Source organism: Hypomesus transpacificus, chromosome 8 (genome assembly GCF_021917145.1).
Source record: "Hypomesus transpacificus isolate Combined female chromosome 8, fHypTra1, whole genome shotgun sequence".
Lineage (NCBI taxonomy): Eukaryota > Metazoa > Chordata > Actinopteri > Osmeriformes > Osmeridae > Hypomesus > Hypomesus transpacificus.
In genome coordinates this window covers 7,420,557-7,440,476 of record NC_061067.1, presented here as the reverse complement: position 1 = coordinate 7,440,476, position 19,920 = coordinate 7,420,557, and the positions used below count along the sequence as shown (strand labels likewise).

At 45.1% G+C, this 19,920-nt stretch overlaps 1 protein-coding gene across 4 annotated transcripts; it reads right to left on the bottom strand.

The window, feature by feature from the left end:
* Nucleotides 1–99: 99 nt before the first annotated feature.
* esyt2b (extended synaptotagmin-like protein 2b) lies at nt 100–19,658 on the bottom strand. Of its 4 annotated transcripts, XM_047023924.1 has the most exons (24): nt 19,505–19,658; nt 18,848–19,261; nt 15,883–15,924; nt 15,050–15,184; nt 14,596–14,672; nt 14,374–14,446; nt 13,273–13,362; nt 10,758–10,813; nt 8,666–8,786; nt 7,935–8,111; nt 7,540–7,622; nt 7,035–7,083; nt 6,726–6,815; nt 6,510–6,605; nt 5,833–5,934; nt 3,927–4,001; nt 3,624–3,710; nt 3,315–3,464; nt 2,604–2,983; nt 2,354–2,452; nt 1,916–2,047; nt 1,612–1,717; nt 1,372–1,421; nt 100–1,206 (listed from the first exon to the last, which is right to left on the bottom strand). In XM_047023924.1, exons 2-24 carry the CDS (start codon nt 19,250–19,252, stop codon nt 1,161–1,163), a joined length of 2,721 nt encoding a protein of 906 aa, XP_046879880.1. In that variant the 5' UTR covers nt 19,253–19,261; nt 19,505–19,658; the 3' UTR covers nt 100–1,160. The 4 variants fall into 4 exon arrangements, with proteins under 4 accessions (XP_046879880.1, XP_046879879.1, XP_046879882.1 ...); XM_047023923.1 differs by having other exon boundaries at nt 18,848–19,657; XM_047023926.1 differs by lacking the exon at nt 5,833–5,934 and adding an exon at nt 5,066–5,122 and having other exon boundaries at nt 18,848–19,657.
* Between the last annotated feature and the right edge of the window lie 262 nt (nt 19,659–19,920).

Below are 19,920 nucleotides of genomic sequence, written 5' to 3'. Positions count from 1 at the left end.
CTTCATCTTGGGGTTCACAAATGGAGCAGGCCCAGTGTAGTACATGAGAAAATACACATCCTAAAATAAGTTACAAAAACGGACTTGTCTTTTTCACCAAGTAAAGTAACTCTTTTTATTATTATTCAAAAGCCTTAAGGCTGCTTGTTGTAAAACTCAAAGATGGCAAAACTGTTTGTATGTATAGTGATTTTTTAAGGCACAGGTAGGATAACAGGATGTGGGTTTGGTTATGGGTAGGTTCCAACTGTAATTAGTGCATGGCATACCTAGAATACAGTATGGCAAAATCTGTCATTTAGACACACACACAAAAAAATCAAACAATACTGCTCAAAAAAATGAGCATAATCCAATAGCTGACATAGCTGTCTGCTGTTACATGTTCATATATTACTTTTCATTTACACACTATTCAAAACTGGAAATTCGGTAAACTCAAACTCTTAATTTAACATCCTGTACACAGATCCATACTATATACAGCACTTCCCCGTCCTGAAACTGTCACATTATTCAGACAATATTGCACCATGTCTATTCCGAACATAATTGGAAGCACAACTCAATTAAATAAAGGATACACATACCACTGCATGACAAAAAATGTATGTAACAAATAAACATATGTTATATATGCTACTTTCAACAACTTTTGTGGCTCTGCCTGTCCCTTTGGTGTGAATAGTGTTAACAGCATTTGTTGAAATCAGAGATATCACATAAGTCTGCACGTGACATTTTAGCATTGCTCCTTTTAAGGGCACATTCATATAACAGTACCGCATCAATAGAAAGACCTGCACATTCTAACCAGTAACATTTATGCTTATTATGTGCGTGTACATAAAAACAGACAAGGCAGTAGATATGCTGTGACACATCTAAATCTTCCGGTAGACAATGCTTTTCACAACAGTGTGAACGTTCTCACTCCAAAGGGGATGCATATTGGGAACTCTGCTACCACACTTCATCTTTATAGCTGTCTGTGTTGAAGTGAGGAACAGACAGACAACAAAATGCATGACATGAAAATGATGTGCCCTTCAAAGATTTCACTATACTGAAGTGGAGAGTTGTGTTTTCCTGTGGATGTGGGCAGGTTCAGACAGCGTGTTGTGTATTATGATCAGGAAGGTCTGATCGTGTCTCCTTTCCTATACTTGGGCAGGTTTGCAGGTGCCGTCTTCTGTGAGATTGTACCTACGAGAAGTCAAAAAGGGATTCGGAAACATCAACATATAGCGAACTATATTTGTCCACGCCATATTTCATTTATTATGTAATTTCCCATATTCGGACTCAAAAACGTTCATATTAAAGTGAAAATGTATTTCGAAAGAGCTGACATTATTCATTTAGATTTACCATTGGGTCCATCCTTTAGCTATGTCATCACTGCTCAAATCCACCAGTGCCTGTAAATGAACATGTAAACAATTAAACTACAAATTCCTCAATCAAATCCTCATTCCTTAAAAACAAACAAAAAAGAGCATCTATCTACTCAATGCCTGATCCACCATGTCAAAAAAAATGATTCTAAAGGTTTAGCATAAAAGTACACTTTAAGGTTCAATTTGTGATTAAGATAGCACATGCTGGTACCTTCCCAAGGAGTCCTTTGTGTTTGGACAGAATGCTTCCTCCATTCTTCACAGTTACATCTAGAGTTCTCCTGTGAAGCTCCACCATAGACACACTAAACTCAAACCTGCACACACACACACACAAACACACACACACACACATTACTTGGTTCACCCCGCTCCATTTGAGAGAACTAATTGAGCTATTCAATTTCATTCGATATGTAACGCAAAACCGGACCTTTTGTCCCCAACTGCAGAAAGTGACGTGTCGAGTCACCTGATGGTCCGGTGGCTGTGTTTAACAGAGGGATGGGACTCACGTTTGATCGTAAACTGGGTTCAGGGTCTTCTTCATAGTGCTGGTCTTCCTGCGGCCAGTCCTGCTCTTGTCGGGCAGCAGGTAAACGCGGATAAAGGGGTCCGACCCGTCCTTGGTGAATGCTATCAGGTTCCTGAGGGCATCAGGAAGTCAGTCATATCACTATTTACGACCATATTCCTTGAGGGTTTAGGTTGGGTTTTGGTGCAGTTCTTTTCTATGGGCGTATGTGAAGCCCATGTGTGACATTGCTTGTAAAAAGGTCTACACAAATAACATTTACTTTGATATCGTGACTGTGGTTTTCTACGGAGAAATATGATTTGAGAACCAGATAAGATACGTGGTGTGAAGTGTTGCCATCATTCCGGCCCTCTTGTTCTTATCCCAGTGATAAACAAACAGTATTCTACACCCACTCACTCACTCTGGCACTCACCGACAAGCGTGCACCACCACGATGAGCTTGTTCCTCTGGGAGCTGTGACGCACTGTCAGCTGGACTTCACCCAGAGGGTACTGGCGAGGCCCGCCACCACTGTAGACACAGCACAGGCTTATTTTGTTTGTTATTGTGTTCGTTTGTTAGTGAGTGAGTTCAAATGCACACGTGTTTGTAAGAGCATTACGTGTATTCCCGAGAGTGTGTCAGTGGCTGTGTGCGTGCACACGTATGTGCGTGCACTTACTTCTGCAGCTGGCGTAGCCTCTGCTGCAGCTCCTGGGTGTGAAAGGGCAGGGAGATGTCTGAGGCCAGGCTGGCGTTGGACTCCTTGTGGGCCAGGTGCTTCTGGGAGCTGGAGATGCACGTGCCCAGGTCAGAGCTGCTCCGGAGGGGGCTGGCCGAGTAGGGCTCTCCCTCCCTCCAATGAGGGTGGAGAGTGTGGGTGGAGGCCTCCATCGGGGTCGGAGGGGTCGGGGTGAGGGGGGACTCGGAGACGGAGGGTCTGGGGGTGGGGACTGGGCCTGAGCCTGGGCCAGGACCTGGGAGGTTGGCGGCCGAGCTGGCTTTCCTCACCTGGACGGAGGACGGCTGGCCGGATGCACTCTGCTTCTCCAGGCACAGGATCTACACAAACACAGCAGGGGGGTAGAACGTCAGAATGAGGAATTTTACTGTGCATATTTGTATTCAACGAAACTAGGGTCGGCTGAAACTAGGCCTACTGCTTTGTCAATGCATTGGATCAAGAAATGCAACTACAGTGGGGATAATGTCAAATGCACAGTGTACAAAGAAATCATGTGTGCCGAGTCCTTGATCAAGATAGGTGTGGTAGGAGAACCAGTGAAGCTGGCTTTTCCGCCCGTTTGCCGCCCACTGACATCAGACAGTGTCAGGCTGTGTGTATCCAGCCTGTGTTTGACAGCAGAGCCACAGGGGTGCAGTGTGTGTTTACCCGCAGTGCCATCTTGAGTTTGATGGTGGAGCTGGGCCCAGAGTTCCTGAGGGAGAAGCCCTGAGTCAGCGTCATGTCCTCCACCGCCAGCAGACCGCTCAGAGGCACCGTCAGGTTACCCAGGGTGCACTTGTGCCTGTCATCCTTCACCTGGGCGCAATCAACCGGGCCGACAGACAGCTAAGTTAGACTTACTACACGGTATACCTGTTTCATGTCCAACTTTGGATTCTTTTTCATTCGATTTCATATCATAGGGGTTGTAGTTCACGGGTAAGGGGTTTTTAATGTGAAGATGTGCAGTTGTACCTCCACTTCCAGTTCCTGTCTCCTGGGGTTGTGGACCAGGAAGGAGAAGGCTTCCTCCCACAGAGGCTCGCTGGTCTTGTAACGGACCTGAGGAGGCAACACAACAGCAGGGCTGAATCACCGCAACATGACATGCACCACAACAACACCCAAGGGACAGAGGAAAAAAAGAAACCCACTTGAGATGAACTCACAGCCACAGTGGGCCTTTGCCCTGAGAATAAAAGGTTGGAAACACTCTCTCACACAGCTTTTTCTCGTCATAGAGAGAAGTGTGTTGACAAGCTGTGGAGTCTCACCTACCTTACTGCTCAAGCTTTTGTGTCCGACTGTAAACTTAACCAAGGGACTGGGGTCACTGCTGCCCTTCTTCCCAGCCTGCAGGAGGACGAGGAGAAGAGAGGTGACTCAGTCAAATAGACAAGAAGCAGTGTTACTCGTCACGTCATTCTAGGAGAAGCACACCGTTTACAGTGAAACTTGTTTTAATGTGCGTCCCAGATAAGGTGATTGTTTAGGCTTTGACAGGCAGGGCAACCCGACACTGTAGCTTTCAAGGAAACAGCCCAGCCCCAGCTTAGACTTTCTAGGAATTCTAATTGTGCTTATTGTGTTCTCAGGTTCACACACAAGGCCACGCTAACAATTAACAACACTAGTATACATGAATGCATCTAAGGTTGCCAGGTTACTAGTGCTCACAATGCTCTGGGGAGACATGTAATATCTAATAGGCTACATGTGCACAATGAGAAACATGATAACTGTACAACGCAAACTGAACAAAGTACAGTACCACATGCCAGAACTGAGATTTAAAGGGAACACAAAGCACAAATGCGGCAGGTTAAAAATGGTTCTCCGTTATGGGTATTAGTTTGTGTTTGTATGTATGTGTGTGTGTGTTTGTGTGTGTGTGGGGGGGGGGGGTTGGTATACAAAACAGATACAAAATGCATTGAAAGGTATTTTAATGGAAACACACAGAGATACTACGTGTCAATCATGTGGGCGAGGTTCTGATTTCTCTCCCTGACCCCTCCTTCTTTCTCGTATCTCTCTTTCAAGTACTACTTGAAAATCCACTTTAACTTCATCAAGGTGTACCCCAATTAAACGTGAGTCTCTAACAACAAAGCGAGTTCCAACAGGATGAAATATGAGAATTCAGGAAGCATCACAGGCATGAAAATGAAAAAAGATGATTGCCAATCAAGTCAGGCACATACTTTACCAAGTCATAACTGAAGAGTCTCATTACAATGTCATCATCCATTGCCATGCATGTGACGAATCAGTGCTCGTTTTACGGACACGTCATTATTTTGGTTCTATTCACCATGGTGTTCACAAGACTCTGGATGGCACAAGCAGAGAACACACACACACACAAGCGGCCTCTGTGTGACGTGTGCATGCGAGCCCACTTTCTCTTACTTTACCTTCTTAAAGACTGAGGCTTGCTTCAACCCTTCATAGCTGAAGTCTAACAGGTTGGTCTTTTAGCCAAAGCGAGAGGGGGAGAGAACCACACCCGGAGTTAGTAGAATGAGGATGACTGAGTCTGGTTAAACTGTGTTAGAAGGTGATTGGTTGAGAACCACCCAGGGAGGATGAGAAAAAAGGGTTACAAACAGATGTGTGGGAAAATAGAAAAGAAAAGAACTGTCAGAAGAATACATTTTGGGCCGATCTGGGATTCACCCCAGAAAATGGTTGTGGGAGACTTTGTGGAGCTAGTCGACTGTTCTCACATGCCTAGGATTGGCTCTAAAGTGACTGACAAATATGTGGAAAGATACTCAAGCTGAAGAAATACATGCCTGCCAGCAACTTTCTACTTGCTACAGCAAATCCGACAGATCGATAGATGGACACCTTTCAACACACCCCTCAATATGATGTACCTCAAAGCAAACCATCGACTGTTTTCTATATACCTGACTGATTTACTGCACTGCTGGCTCTCCATAATGATTCTTCTTTTCCGATATCTTCCCTCCCACGAACAGCATATACTTTCTTCCATAGATTATTTGATTAATCAATGGGTTTTTAGAATCGAAGTATGATTAGAAAGGACACCATGCAGCAAAAGTCACTTGACATTCTTTATGGTAGAAGACTGCAGGACCTCTGTTATCTGTTTCCACTCCACAACACACAATGCTAGCGCTAACGCCAGGATGCAGAGTACCGGAGGACTCACAAATAATGTTCTATACACTGGTGTACTGTTCTCACAAAAGACTAGGCCGGAAGCCCTCCTCTCTCTTAAGTTTCCACAGCCCAGACTCCCTGTGAAGACGCTCTTTATGGTGCAGGAACGGAGAGAGAAGAGGGAGGGGGGGAAATGGAATAAGGGCTTGGAAAACGCTCCTGAGATACTCTGCTACAGTAGGCTTGCTAATGGTTGGTGTCCTCTCCTGTGGCTGAGATCGGGGGGGGGGGGGGGGGGGGGGGGGGGGGGGGGGGGGGGGTGGGGTCGGAAAGATGTTTTCCTGGTCATGTGAGCTCACCTTGGGGAGATACTCTAGGTCCTACGCATATCAAAAATGAGCTTCAACTGCTGTCCACAGTTTTTTGGGGTCGTTAACAGATATACCTCTAGGCCTGGATCAGACTTGTTGGTCAAAAGACATTGTTGAGGGTGAAAACGTTGCATAGTTGAGTGAAGGACAGGAGTAGAGAGAAGGAAACATGGATTCCTGACAAACACATGACAGATAAAGTGACTGAGGTCTTCAGGTCACCACTGTGCATATGAACAAGTCAGAAGAGGAAGACTGCAGCATATTATACAAACACCAGCGTAAGAAAAGCTCTGCAGCCATTATATTCACAAAAGGGAACAATCGTCAAACAAGTGTACTCGTATCCACGTACCGGTAGGTTCTTGGCTGTGTCTAGATACACCACCAGCAGAGCAGACGAAAGACCCTCATTGGTGAGGCTCCTATCTGCACGCACGCTATTCAACACCTGATTGGACAGAGGAGACCAGGAAGCCGACATGCATCATGACAGACAGAATAACAGAGTGTCCGCTAAGTAAATACATAATTAAAGGGATCCCAAGAGAAGCAGGGGCCAACACCCTACCTGGTCCATCTTGTCAGGAGTGGAGAGAAGAGAAAGCCACTCTAGTTTCAAGTGGAGCTTCCCCGTAGAGATTTCTTCAAGATGAAACCACTGAAAATGTATTAATGAATGAACACCCAACAAGGTTGTTAAGGCTTCTGCGTAAATCAAAGCAAAAAGGTTGATCAAGTATTTCAATACTTTTGAAGACATGTATTCATGAGGGTACTTTTATATGATACATTAACGTTGTCAATTAATCTGACAACCCCCCCCCCCCCCCCCCAAAAAAAAAAAACATAAAAGAAAACACGCAAGAAGCATTTTTACCTCGTCCACCTTCTGCTCTTTGTGAAGCTCCGTCAGATCAATCATGAGGCTGCAAATTAAAGTGCAGACAAAGATTTAAACACGAGTCAGCAGGGGGAGTGAAAACATAGATTGATCTCAACCGAGGTCTATATATATCTTTCGGCAGTGCGTTCGCACAGAGTTGGTCTGGACCTGCCTCCGTACACCAGCCGTCCGTCTTGCCCCTGGGAAGAACGCCCATGCTGAGCTCGGATAATTGCGGTCACTCATTCATCAACGGCTTTCGTTATCTACGGTTGGCTAGAGAGCATCCATTATCTGGACGCAGTCAGGTGTCTTTGCACAGGGGTTTTCGGAACAATCTAGTTCATCCACGTACTAGATGTCAGCAGCGCTCGGGTCATTAGAGGGAGGTCTGGTATTGAACGTGAGCAGGCAGGTGTAATAAAGCAGCAGCGAGCAGCGTTGGCTTCATGATGAAGCTCAGTCTGGGAAATGAACCCATCTGGTCTGATGATCATACCTGCCGAGGAAGTCATCCTTGTCTGGGTCTTCATCAAACAGCTCGATCTCCAGGTGCTGGCCCGAGTTTTCGTACACCAAGGCCTAAAGACCACAACGACACAGTGCCCATTCAGAACACGGCGACAACACATCCCCAAATGTTATTCATATCGCATGCTGTTTGTGCCTAGACACGTCAACACACACAATCCCTCCATTTTATTGACACAGTTTCCTGTTGGGAATGATATTGATTGAATAACACTTAGCCAGATTAGAGGAAGAAAAGGAAAAAAACTCAAGGGTGGAACGCTAAGTGTATTCAAACGGTAAGTATAACGGCTTCGACACGTTGGGAGACAGCGCCGGCATGTCTGAGGAGGGAGTGAGTTACGCCCGTTTTCCATTCATCACCTCGAACACTTCGTTCCATTTGGGGTGGAGGCACTCCTTGATGGTCTTGCTCTGGAAGAGCTGGTTGCCTATCTGGATGATGCCGTAGGGGTCGGACTTGCCCTTGATCAGCCCCCCCAGGAACTTATCCTTCCCCTCCAGGTCCTGTGCCTCCAGGAAGTGGATGCGTAGGACTCCCTGGACAGATACACACGTACACGCACAGCAAAACATACATGAAACACATACAAAACATACAACACATACAAAACATACATGAAACATACATTGAAAGAAAATATGTATGCGCACACACACAAAGAGGGACCCACTTGAGGGCAGGGAGAGTTTTAATTATAGAAGCCTGTGCCACTTCCAGGCCAAGCTAGGAAGAGGAGATAAGAGCTGACATTAGCTGTGGAACATAACAAGGCTTTGCTCGCAGCTGTGTGAAACACGACCGCTAGTCATCAAGACAGAGTCGACGAGCTGTGCTTATCAACACTAAAGTGTGAGTGAATCAAATGATGCATGATATTGTGGATCTTCTCACTGCTAATAGCTGCTAATAGATAATAGCATAATCTATTTGATTATCTTAGCATTATTGTTGGTAGTTACTTTGGAGGGCTACTGTTGCAGATGTTCTGTCTAACAACTCATGGTTTTGTTGTTGTTGACATGAATGCTAAATGAAGCGAAGGCTGAACGCTAACTGAATATTGCATGATGCTGTAGGTCAGAGACACTACCTTAGGCAGGGGGAAGCGCAGTTTAGCCAGCTCCACATCTCCCACCAGAGGAATGGTGATGCGGTTGGGTAACACCAGGTAGCTGTAAATGATGTCTTGAATTATACTGTCCGAGAAGCCTCTGAAAAAAGACAAGAGATTACATTTACATGTATTCATTTCAGATTAGATGGATTGAATGGATTAGATATACCTATCTGTAATCTAATATCATTGGTGTATAAATAATGTTCACATGATCTTATTCAAGCAGAAAGGAATATGTTATTTGGTTATTCTGAACGTTAGACCGAAGGGAACATTGGAATGGGTTCAAGCACGTTGTTGGAGTAAGCCGACAAAGCTCAAAATATCACTGTGATCCAGTAAGAAGTCAATAATATACAACGACCTTCAGGTCCTTCCACAGGACAACAACAGAGACCTACGGGCCACAGTGAGGGAATCCAAATACAGATACATGTACTGGCAGTAACCTAGCAACGGGAGGTATTTACTAATACTGGCGGACGCAAAACGTCTTTTTAACTGCCCATCAGTTCTCAGATACATGTGTCTTCAAAGTGACATCCAAGCAGGCTGAACTGTCGCTGACAGTGCAGCATCCCCTCAGGGTGCCTCCGCACCATGTCTTCTCCTCGGACAAAAAACCCACACTCATTATTTCCTTTCTCTGTCCAGCCTTAAGGAAGATAGCGCCAGGCGGGGGTGCTCCTCACTGAGCAGATTTAGAGGGGCATTAGAGGGAACATGACTCTCCTCCTTAGAGCATGATCGATCACGTGGAGGAGGTGCACGGTTTGGGGGGTGGGGTGGGGGGGGCCGGGGGCGGGGCTGTAGCCGTGTGGCAACGGCCGTGGAAGATTCCGGCAGCTTCAGCTGTTATTGTTCCCTGCTGACCTTGCGGCGGCGGCGGGTGACTCCGCCGTCCTCACCAGAAATAACATCAGACCGCCACAACACACGGCCACAGACACACACGCGCGCCCGCACACATTCAGTGGAGTTGCTGAGAAACGTCTATCAGATAAAGAACGGGCTATCAGATAAAGAGGAAGAGAGAGAGAGAGCGAAAGAGTGAGACTTCATGAACCGTGGTATGGTTCTGGGGGGGCGGGGACTATGACAGCAGGGTGGGGTGGGCTAAGGGAGAGTGGGAGTGTCTTCAGACTGCTGTAGTAGGCAGCTGACGCTGCCAGTCCCCTGCGCTCATGGAGCTAGGGCTGGAGCTGGAACATGTCTCCTAACGCCAGACGACCCCATTCCCAAACCCAGCCCTGCAACACATCACTCCCACCACCCACTGCACATGAGCAGGGCTCCCATATCACACACACACACACACACACACACATCAAACTGAGTCATGGTCTACTGGCAGTTGAGATTGATTACACATTTCCAGATTCTTTTCTGAGGTTGGGCAGGCGTGTGTGTCTGTCTGTCTGTCCTCCAAGAGATATGATTTCATTTTTGATTTCAGGTGCTTCAACAGTGGAAGGTTTTTCCCCACATTGTCCCCGCGAACAGTAAGTATTTGTTCTATAAGCGAATTAAAAACCAAAGTAGCTTAACAGCTGCGCTTTACAAAGCGATTCTCTTTAATTCCAACTCGCCTGAAGAATTCCCCAAGTCCCCTGGTCATTAGCCAATTATGTCTCAATAGTCAAGTATTCCAAACCCACTGAGAGCGGACCGATTTAGCAACTACTGTACTTTCACTGAGACGAAAAGAAAGAGATTTGAAGAGAGAATGGGATGAAAACCGCAGTGTTTCGACTGAGCCGTGCCACTACCCTGACTGGGGCTTAGTAAAGCACTTGCAGCACTGTGTTCAGCATGAAGGCTTAATGAGGTGAAAGCAATCCAGCCGTGAGGCTATATTCTCCTCGCAAGAATAAAACACTCACATGGGCCAGTGCAAAAACACACACAAACACACCGTCTCCACACACACACATTGACAAGCACAAAAAGAGATAAAATACCTACAAACTCAACAGGCATAGCTACTCTGATAAGCCCTGCAGATAACCGTGCTGGTTCAGTGTGTTAGGAGAGTGGGCTGACAAACCAGTTTCCCAAGACTTACTTTAGCCCAGGAATGTCTAGAATATTGGTCAGGCCAGTCCAGTTGATGTCCAAAATCTACAAAGAAAAGAGAAAGAGGACAGCAGAGAGGACAAGGAGAGAGAAACAGAAAGAGAGAGAACAATTAGGAGTCAATCAAGACAAACATACTCGCAGACAAAACCATATTTCCCTGCAGTGCAGTAGCTGGTTATTGTTCTCATTTCTTTCAGTCACAGGTTCATTTAATTTCTCGGAGGGAAAACTTAGATATGAGATGGGAGGGTGGAAAATAACAGGCCTCCTCATAACTGGATAAAGCATTCAACTTTACCGATTTTTCTGCCACACTTGATGTACCGTCAGAGTGGCACAGCTCTTAATTAATACAGATACTACTAAAACACAACACCAGGAACAGCCAATTGTATGCCAAAAAGGCATACCGACACACATATTCCTGCTACGAAACCAGTTCTACCACAAATCATACCAATTCGAGGTTTAACAAAGACCACAGAGTGAGGAGTGTGTGTTATTTAACCTTGACGGACAGGGCCGTGTTTTTCCCTGAGTCCTAGTTCAAAAGGGGTCAGATCCCCGTGAGGCCTCTTGGTGAGTCATCACCAGCTCAGTGAGCCAGCAAATCCTGCCGAGGGGACTGCACAAACACCTGGCTTACTAAAACATTCACAACCCTGATCGCCTCGAGAAACAGCATGGCTGGTGTGGACCAAATGGGATCAATGGATGGTGTACCTTTCTGTGGTTAGGCTCCTGACAATTGTCTGTTTGCAAAGGAGTCCTAAGGAAAGAGTATTGTTGTTCTAGGCCAGACTGATGCTGTTAACTTGATGTAGGTAGATCACAAGCGCAGAGTCACAGGAAAGACACTGTACTCTGAGGCGTGAAAAAGGCATACAGCCGACAGCTCCAATTTAAAATCCTCTTAACACACTGCGGCACTTTCATTTCTCTCTAGACCCCAAGTATTGGTTTCACTGTGAGTATTAATTTCTATTTCTTTCCAACCCCCCTCTGTCATCTCTATCTCTCTCTCTCCATGTCTTTGTGTCTTTATCTCTCCCCTGCTAGTTATGTGCTCAGCAGAAGATCTGCACTTGTGCAGCAGTGATGGTTTAAAGAGGGGGGGTTGTCACTGCAGGGTTATCAAAGCTGCTTCCCAAACAGCAGGCAGCACTTCTCCTCTGGGCCACAACACCTGGTAACAAACAAACACCAAGCCCCAGCACAACTGGGTGGCAATGCCCCAGGCTCCACCTGAAAGTGGAAAACAACAAATGAAGGTTTGATTGTTTTGAATTTCCCCTCTATATTCAGGCCGGTACAAATGCTGCATCAGCATTCTTTCATGTTCTGAATAGCGCATGAGTAATCTCAGCAATGTCACATAAAGCATGTGTTTCCTATACTTTTAGCATCACCTTTATGACCATATCATATCATCCTGTGTATAACCACTGTATAACCACAGATTCAGCATTCTGTCCCAAATAATGTATTAGGTATCATTAACGGTAAGTGTTTAACGTTATTACAACAAACAGTGCTGCAGTCGCGCACACAACGTTTAATTTCCCTATTTTACTTGGGTTTAGCATGAAACCCAACAAAGACTGAGGCTTAACCTATTATGGTCTGAGAATGTTTTCCTTTTATTTGGCACAAAACATCAGTCCATTTATGGCGAGCACTCATACAAAGAAGACTGAAGCTTTGGTATGCAGTTCAGTTCACTGTAAGGCAGCCAGGTATATGCGGTGTAGTCTTATACATATTTCTTTCTGATTTCTTCCAGTTCATGTTTGCAGGGTCAGGCTGACTTAAGGTAGACACATTATCAGCTGCAAGGCCACTGGGATAGCTGTGTGTGCAAGTGTGTGTGTGTGTGTGTATGCAAATGTGTGTATGTGTAAGTGCATGGGTGTTTGTGTGGGTCTGTGGTTGTGTGTTTGTTTGTGTGTGTAAGTGTGCGCTTAAATCATTGACACCAACCGGTTTTCCTGACATCCACATAAAAAGAATTTGATTTACTGACAAGCTCCTGCACACATCCCCCCACCCATGTCTTTTACAGTCTATCTGCTCTCTCTCTCTCTCTCTCTCTCTCTCTCTCTCTCTCTCTCTCGCTCTCTCTCTCTCTCTCTCTCTCTCTCTCTCTCTCTCTCTCTCTCTCTCTCTCGCTCTCTTTCTCTCGCTCTCTCTCGCTCTCTCTCTCGCTCTCTCTCTCTCTCTGCGTGGGCTGCAGGGGCACAGAAGAGAGAGCTACCAAAGTAGGGCTAGCCTCATCTGTAGCTATTTAAGGCTCCATCCTATCCACTGGGAAAATCCCATTCCGACTTAAGGTACTAAAAGAGTCGGCAGCAATCTCTGAACTAAAAAAGAAAGGGAGTGAAAGAGAGACGGATGGATTATCCGCCATCTCGGACCCGTTAATGAGCGGGCGCCTTGGACGGCGATGTGAAAGTCTGATGCAGGACGGGGAGTGACGGGGAGGAGGGTTGCCGGGGACTCACCGGTTTCTTGAGGAAGAATATCGACAGGGCTCCAATGAGAGGCATGTCACTTAGCAACGGCTCCATGACCACTCGCAGCACGCCGTGGAGCTGTGGAGACGGAGGGTTAGGGCGTGAGACAGAAGCACCCGCAACGTCGGACCTGCTCACACGACACAGACACACACACTACTGTTGCCACCCAAACAGGCATTGGCACACACACACACACAGACTAGGACAGACACATGACACAGGACAGGGAGCGGGCCCACTGACCCACCTAATGAGCTCGCATCACAATCTCTGAGAGGGAACGTTCCACAGAGGGACGCTGCATCACATGAATGAAAGAGATAGTGTTCAGTCAGCCACTGCACACAGTGCCATCCAAGCCAACTCAACACTTGGAGTCACTCTCCATAAGTGTATGTCATACATGTAGTATAACGATTGACGAGCATACTTTACATATGTCTATAATACTGGATTTAAATAATACATTTTGATTCATTTAATTGGTCAAACGTAATTTGTGATTTCGAAATGTGTGTCTGGTTTGGCACGACACTACAGCACAGTCTGAGTGCGTCTGTGTTTTCTGTTCAATAATAAAGGTGCTCAGAGTGAAGGTTGCTCAGGATAGCGTTTTTTCTCAATGCAGACAGCTTGATTGCTTTTCCTGTCAGCTATATTCTGTTATCCACTGGCCAATTACATATTTCAGCACTTCAGCATGGGGCTATTTTCTTTTGGTCTCCCACAAATACACACACAAACAACACACACACACACACATATATACATACCAATATGATGTTGTTTTCAAATGAGCTAAGTCAATGTGAGATTACATTATATTAGATTATATTTTTTAGAAATATAATATTGATAACACAGTCCAAAACCTTAATTAAACACCCAACATATGAACCTACCTAGATTTAATAGTATATGAAAACAAGTGGTATAATAAAATGTGATTAATGTGCTCCACTTGTTAAAAGACTATTACGTAAAGCCACACAAAGGTTCAAGTCAGCAATTATAAAAATTTACAAAAGTTTATTAATCTATGTAATTTTGGAAACATCTGCAACATTGACCAGAGGTCTCCATTACCTGAATGCTCTTAATGCCAGCTTTGCAGTAGTATCTTTTCACTTCTACATCAATTTCAGTGTTCCCAACAAAACTGCAAAGAAACAAGTGTCAGCATTTTCAAACCTCAAGGTAGCAGTCTATTAAAACGGAGTTTGGTTTTGAATGCAAGATGAGCTCTGGAAAAAGGACCCTCCAGGTGTGACATGACTGAGTATGTCCTGGCAGGATAAGCCACGTCACCTGATTTGTAGATCCATGATGATTTGACGCTTGTCCACGTTCTCTGTGTAAACCTTGACCCCGTTGACCCTGAGGGGCTGGACCCAAAACAGACAACGGATCATGCCAACACATCTCTGCTCGTCTAAGATCACAACCCCACCCCCCCCAGCGTGACAGTTCCCCACAACCGTGACCCTAGAGCGGAAACTATTTCAGAAACGCCCACCCCTCCCCCCTGCTGTCCTTACAACGCCTGCTAGGGGTCTTACTTTGTCTCAGAATAAACAGCCGAAACAGACCCATTTCAGAATGACATTTCACAAACGTCAAAACCACACGGCCACTTTGTTTGAAGAGTTTACGATGTCAAGAGTTTCACGATGGTCATATTTGTCTAACTACCGTCTAACTACCAACAAGCCAACTATGACCTAAGGGCTCTCTCCCACCATGGTTAGGCAGTGACTCTCACCTTGTTGCCCATGTCGATCTTGCTGAAGCAGAATGAGCCCAGGTGGCCATTGGCTTCCTTCACTGCCGGCTCGATGGTGTCCTTGAACAGCTTCTCCACAAACTGGCAGATGTAGGGCCACATCTGTCTCACTGTCTGAGCAGGTCACAGAAGGGAAACAGGTCAGTGGGCTGGCACCAATGGCACCATTGGCACCTGCCTGGTTGCTACTCTGGCCAACACTTTCTGAGGTCATGATCTGGCAGCTTTCATCATAGCCGTTAGGGGTTCGCCTCTCTAAGACTATCCTGCTGAGGTATTCCTAATCTACTAAATGGCTATAGAATGTGCCATCCAACAAAAACTGTAGATTACAACTAACCTTCCCCAAAACGATGTGTCCATGAAAGCTATGGGAGCGCCTTTCATTAATCTCCTCACGTCTATAATGTGCTTAACATACAGTAGTGTTGGTAGTAGTGTGTACATATCAATATTTCAAACGTCCAAGTTCAGGGGATTTCAATGGGGAGTGGTCAAAGAAACTGGAATATGACTGGCTCCTTGGTTTACGCATCGTATGGGGCAGTGGCTGTGTGCTTCAGCATGCCGCAGTGTGCGTCGCTGCATCTACCGCTATAGATCTGCTGGTGTGAGGATGGGATGGGGGAGGGAGAGAGAGAAGGCGAGATAGAGAGATGTACAGGGAGAGAGAAAGATAAGGCGAGATAGAGAGATGTACAGAGGGAGAGAGAAAAGCTCCACATTCATGTGTAGTCATCAAAGAGGATTCGAAAGCAGAGGCAGGCCTTCATCCCAAAATAATAGATCTGACAATATCTCTTTGTCATTACCTTGTTTAACCACTCCACTCTTTCAACATCAGGGTAGTGGACCTGGGGAGGGTGAGGAACAACAGACATTAATGAGTGTGTGTGTTGGATTATAAAAGCAATCTTGTTTCAGGTTTTGCTACTGACTTATCTTTGTGTAATGACAAATACCTCTCGTTGCACCAATTATCTGGTCATCAAATATACAGTGGCTGAGCTCAGCAGAGACTGAGCATCAGGGATAGAGACAAGTGCCCTAGGCATGTACTCTTTATTCACACAACCACAGTCAATCTCACTCACTCATTCATACACACCATCTGTGTATCATTCATTTTCTCTCTTCCTGACCCCCCCCCCCCCTTTCCCCTTTCTTCCACCATGAATAAATAACAGCGGCCCCCACATTTTTCAGTATGACAACAACCATTTCTAAACAGAGAGCAAGACACCCTTTCATCCCACATGTACAACGAAAAAAAGAAGCTGTCTATTTGTTATTCCCCGTGCGGCAATAGAAGCTGTGATGGAGCTGAGTTAAATACTGATGCAAGTAGGAAGAGAGCTGATTCAGCATTACTGGGACTGGGAGGGACTGAGCAGGGAGAGGAGTAGGAGGACTGGGAGTAAAAGCAGCAGAAACACACACTGGATCATACAGAATTAAAACCTGGAAGTGACTTGGTGAAGCAATTAGAAACACTCACGGGGTGAGTGACAGGGTTGGCAATGATCTGGTCCCCAAGTACATCCATGCTACTTAAAGGCTCTGAAATGGCCTCAGGAGGACTATATCTACAGCATGTGAGATGTTTTGATTGCAAAATGCCCATTGGAACAGGCCTTTCTTCAGCCCTAACCCTGTTAATAATCCCTTTACAAGTAGACTGTGCATTTAGTCATTTAGCAGACGCTCTTAGGTCTGTAGGTTTGTCATTTTCAAATGAATAAAATATGAAAGTGGGAAGTTGATGTGACCAAAAGGGAAGTGTAGCATAGACCTTTGTCAGAAGGAAAGCAAAAGCTAAGGCATCACATACAGGATGGAATCAGGTTTGGTTGTCCGCAAAGCTGAAATCTTTGCCGACACCATGTCTTTTCTCTTCAAGAGATTCACCAGAGGATTTTATTTTTTGTTCCACTTTGCCTTCACCTTGAGAACTTGTGTCTCCCAGGACTGGTGAATAAGCTGCCGGAACTGTTTAGGCCTACTTCTCACAGTCGGCAGCATTAAACTGCAGATGACTCACTCTATATACTTCACCACCAAAAAAGACTTGAGCTTTACACACAAAATAAATAATATTATAGCGCAGCATTTTTTTGCCTGATAGAAAAAGCTTCTTAAGCTAATTTTTCCAGATTTATGAATGCTGTCAGATAGTGTTTTGGTAGTGTTTGTGTGTAAAAATGTTTTTTTACACAAGTGTATGTACACATGTATTTATTAAATATTTATTCAAAGGGATTACCAACAGAAATATAGAGGATATAGACTCGTCTGGAAACTCATCCTGTCTGAGAAATGATATGGAGAAACCTTTTCGAGTGAGCAGTGGATTACAGTTTAAGCTCCGTGAAATGTCTGAGGAGAAATAGCTGGCTCATTAAACGTTTCAATTTCAAAAGTTTAAAAGTTTCTCATAAGGACAGGAAGCATCATACAGTCTCCTAAATATGATCTACATAAGAACATCCTCTTCCTCCTCCATAAGGAACACCAGATCAGATGTCTGTTGTTATATCAGGGAGTGTCCCCTGGAGGCTGTGCAACACAATAGCTCAGTGTGTTGGTCACTGTAAACAACTATGAGGATACATACGTTGAGAAAACAGCTACTCCTAAGCATGCTTTTGTTCAGTAGTGCTTGCCGGCAGCTCCAGGGGAAAGGCATTTCATCTACTGGCAAATTGAATCTAGGCCTCTTTGTTGGAACCTTAGGGCCTATCTCATAACATTCTACCAGCAGACCTTGGACAGTGTCCCTCTGTGAATTAGACAGTTTGAATATGTGTTTCTTTACACACAGGAACCAAACTTGATGTATTATGAGTTGTTAAGTCGTTCTGTTGGTCTGTAGGCCCCTTAACTAAGATAACATGGTTTGGGTTACATCTTTATTAAGCTTTAGGCTGGCTATGAAATGGAAAAGTACTTTTTAGTACCGATTACATCCTCTATCCAGTATTTTCCACTTATCATCAAGGGACCCTTGTTATATGGAAGCAGTATATTCAGGCCAGATTGATCCCATTAAAATCCAATGGTGCTGAAGAAGGGTGATCTCAAGTGCTGTCGAACACAACCTTTTCAGGTGATTGAGCCTTAGGCAAGCCACAGGGCACAGGACAGTGTGACAATGCCAAACATTTGGGATAAAAATAGAGTGAAAATTGGTCATGACACCTCATGTTTTTCCCATGACCAAATTGGCAGTCACCTTGTCAGTTGGAAGGGCAGAAGACACCATAGCTGTTCCCCAAATTCCCTGTAGATGACTTGGGCTGTTATGTTAATGAGGGTCACACCTAATCACATTCTCGGTTTCAGGAGAACACTTGCCCATCACTCCCATTGCCTTATGTATACCACATGGCCGGCCAGACTTCAGTAAAAGTCAACTTTTGACTAATATGTTAGTGAGAAGTTGATCTTCCATTCTTAAGGATGCAGTTAGCTAATGTTACACAGTGGTGGGTCGTCCTATAATAGCAGGGTCCCTGTGGGCATGTCTGCATACACCCGGGTGTCCGGTTTACTATTGTGCCTGGCTGTATTTAGAAAGTGGCTCAGTGTAATGTCACTGCCGAGGACAGCTGCCTAATCACAGCTTTACATGACACTGTATTGCTCCCTCATCAAGTCTGGTGATGGTTTTCCTAGAAACTCAGAAATAGTTTCACATGGACTGAGAAAAGATAACATGAAATCCTATCCATGGAAATAAATGTGTGGCAATGTATGCCCTTTTAGGCCTCATCTTACCCATGACGGCAAATCTGAGGTGGTCAGACTTTGCTTTACGGTTTTCTCCTCTTGTTCAAAGAACGCATAGGCTCTGCTCAGTCTATTGTTCTTGCCTCCAGTGTTTCTTCTCCACCAGTAGAATATGACAAGTCCAATCAGTAGCCAACTGAAACTCAATTCCAAATAACCCAAAACGTATATGGGGAAAATAAGAACAAACGTCTTTGCGAATTGAATCCACGTGTGAGTGAGTTCCCCCGCTGTGGACCCAAAGCTGTTATCTGGTAGGTCCGCCGAGGGTTGAGCAAAGTTCGGATTCGCTGGAACTGGGCTTGGTGAGTTTTGTCCATTTTCCTTAGGTCCAGTGGAACTTGCGTTCTGTGAATGTGCTCCTCGTACAGCCGTCATGCTGTCTCTTGACATTTCTTTTCCCTAAAAGTCAATGTTGTTTAGAGTTATAAAAGAGTGTCCTCTTCTTGGTCAAACCGGTTTCCATCCGTAAGTGAAATTAACAGAATTCGAATAGCCCATTTAGGTTAGGTCGCCTTCATACCAGCACATTTTGCGCTGATAAGAGGGGGCGTTAGCTATAAGTTGCAACCAGCTTTACCGATAACAAGTTATACATGACAAAATCACAGACACAATAAATGATTCCTCAAATCAACAACACACCTATTCCGCGAACCGAACAGTCCACTTCATTTGCCCCACCGCAGCTGGGTGTTGGAGCGCTCGAGCGACAGGCGCATGATCGTGTTCTGCCCACCTTCCAGCTCGCTTCAAGAGGATGAATGGCAAGAGCGCAAAATCGCCACCTCGTGCTCACCAACTGTATAAACACAACAACAACACTGGTTGCCTAAAAATGTATGCCCATTAAATCAGGTTCAACTAATCAACATCGCATTAAGACATTGCACAATTATATACGATACATTTACAGATTAAACTGGAGCCTATTCCTAACATGTTTGATTATTCTGGCATTGCTTGATCTAGGCTGTCTCCATGGTCATCTGTTGTTGCTGTCATGGTTCGTTCTTCTATCTTTTAAGAATCCTGTTGTCAAGATGACATGACGCATTTAC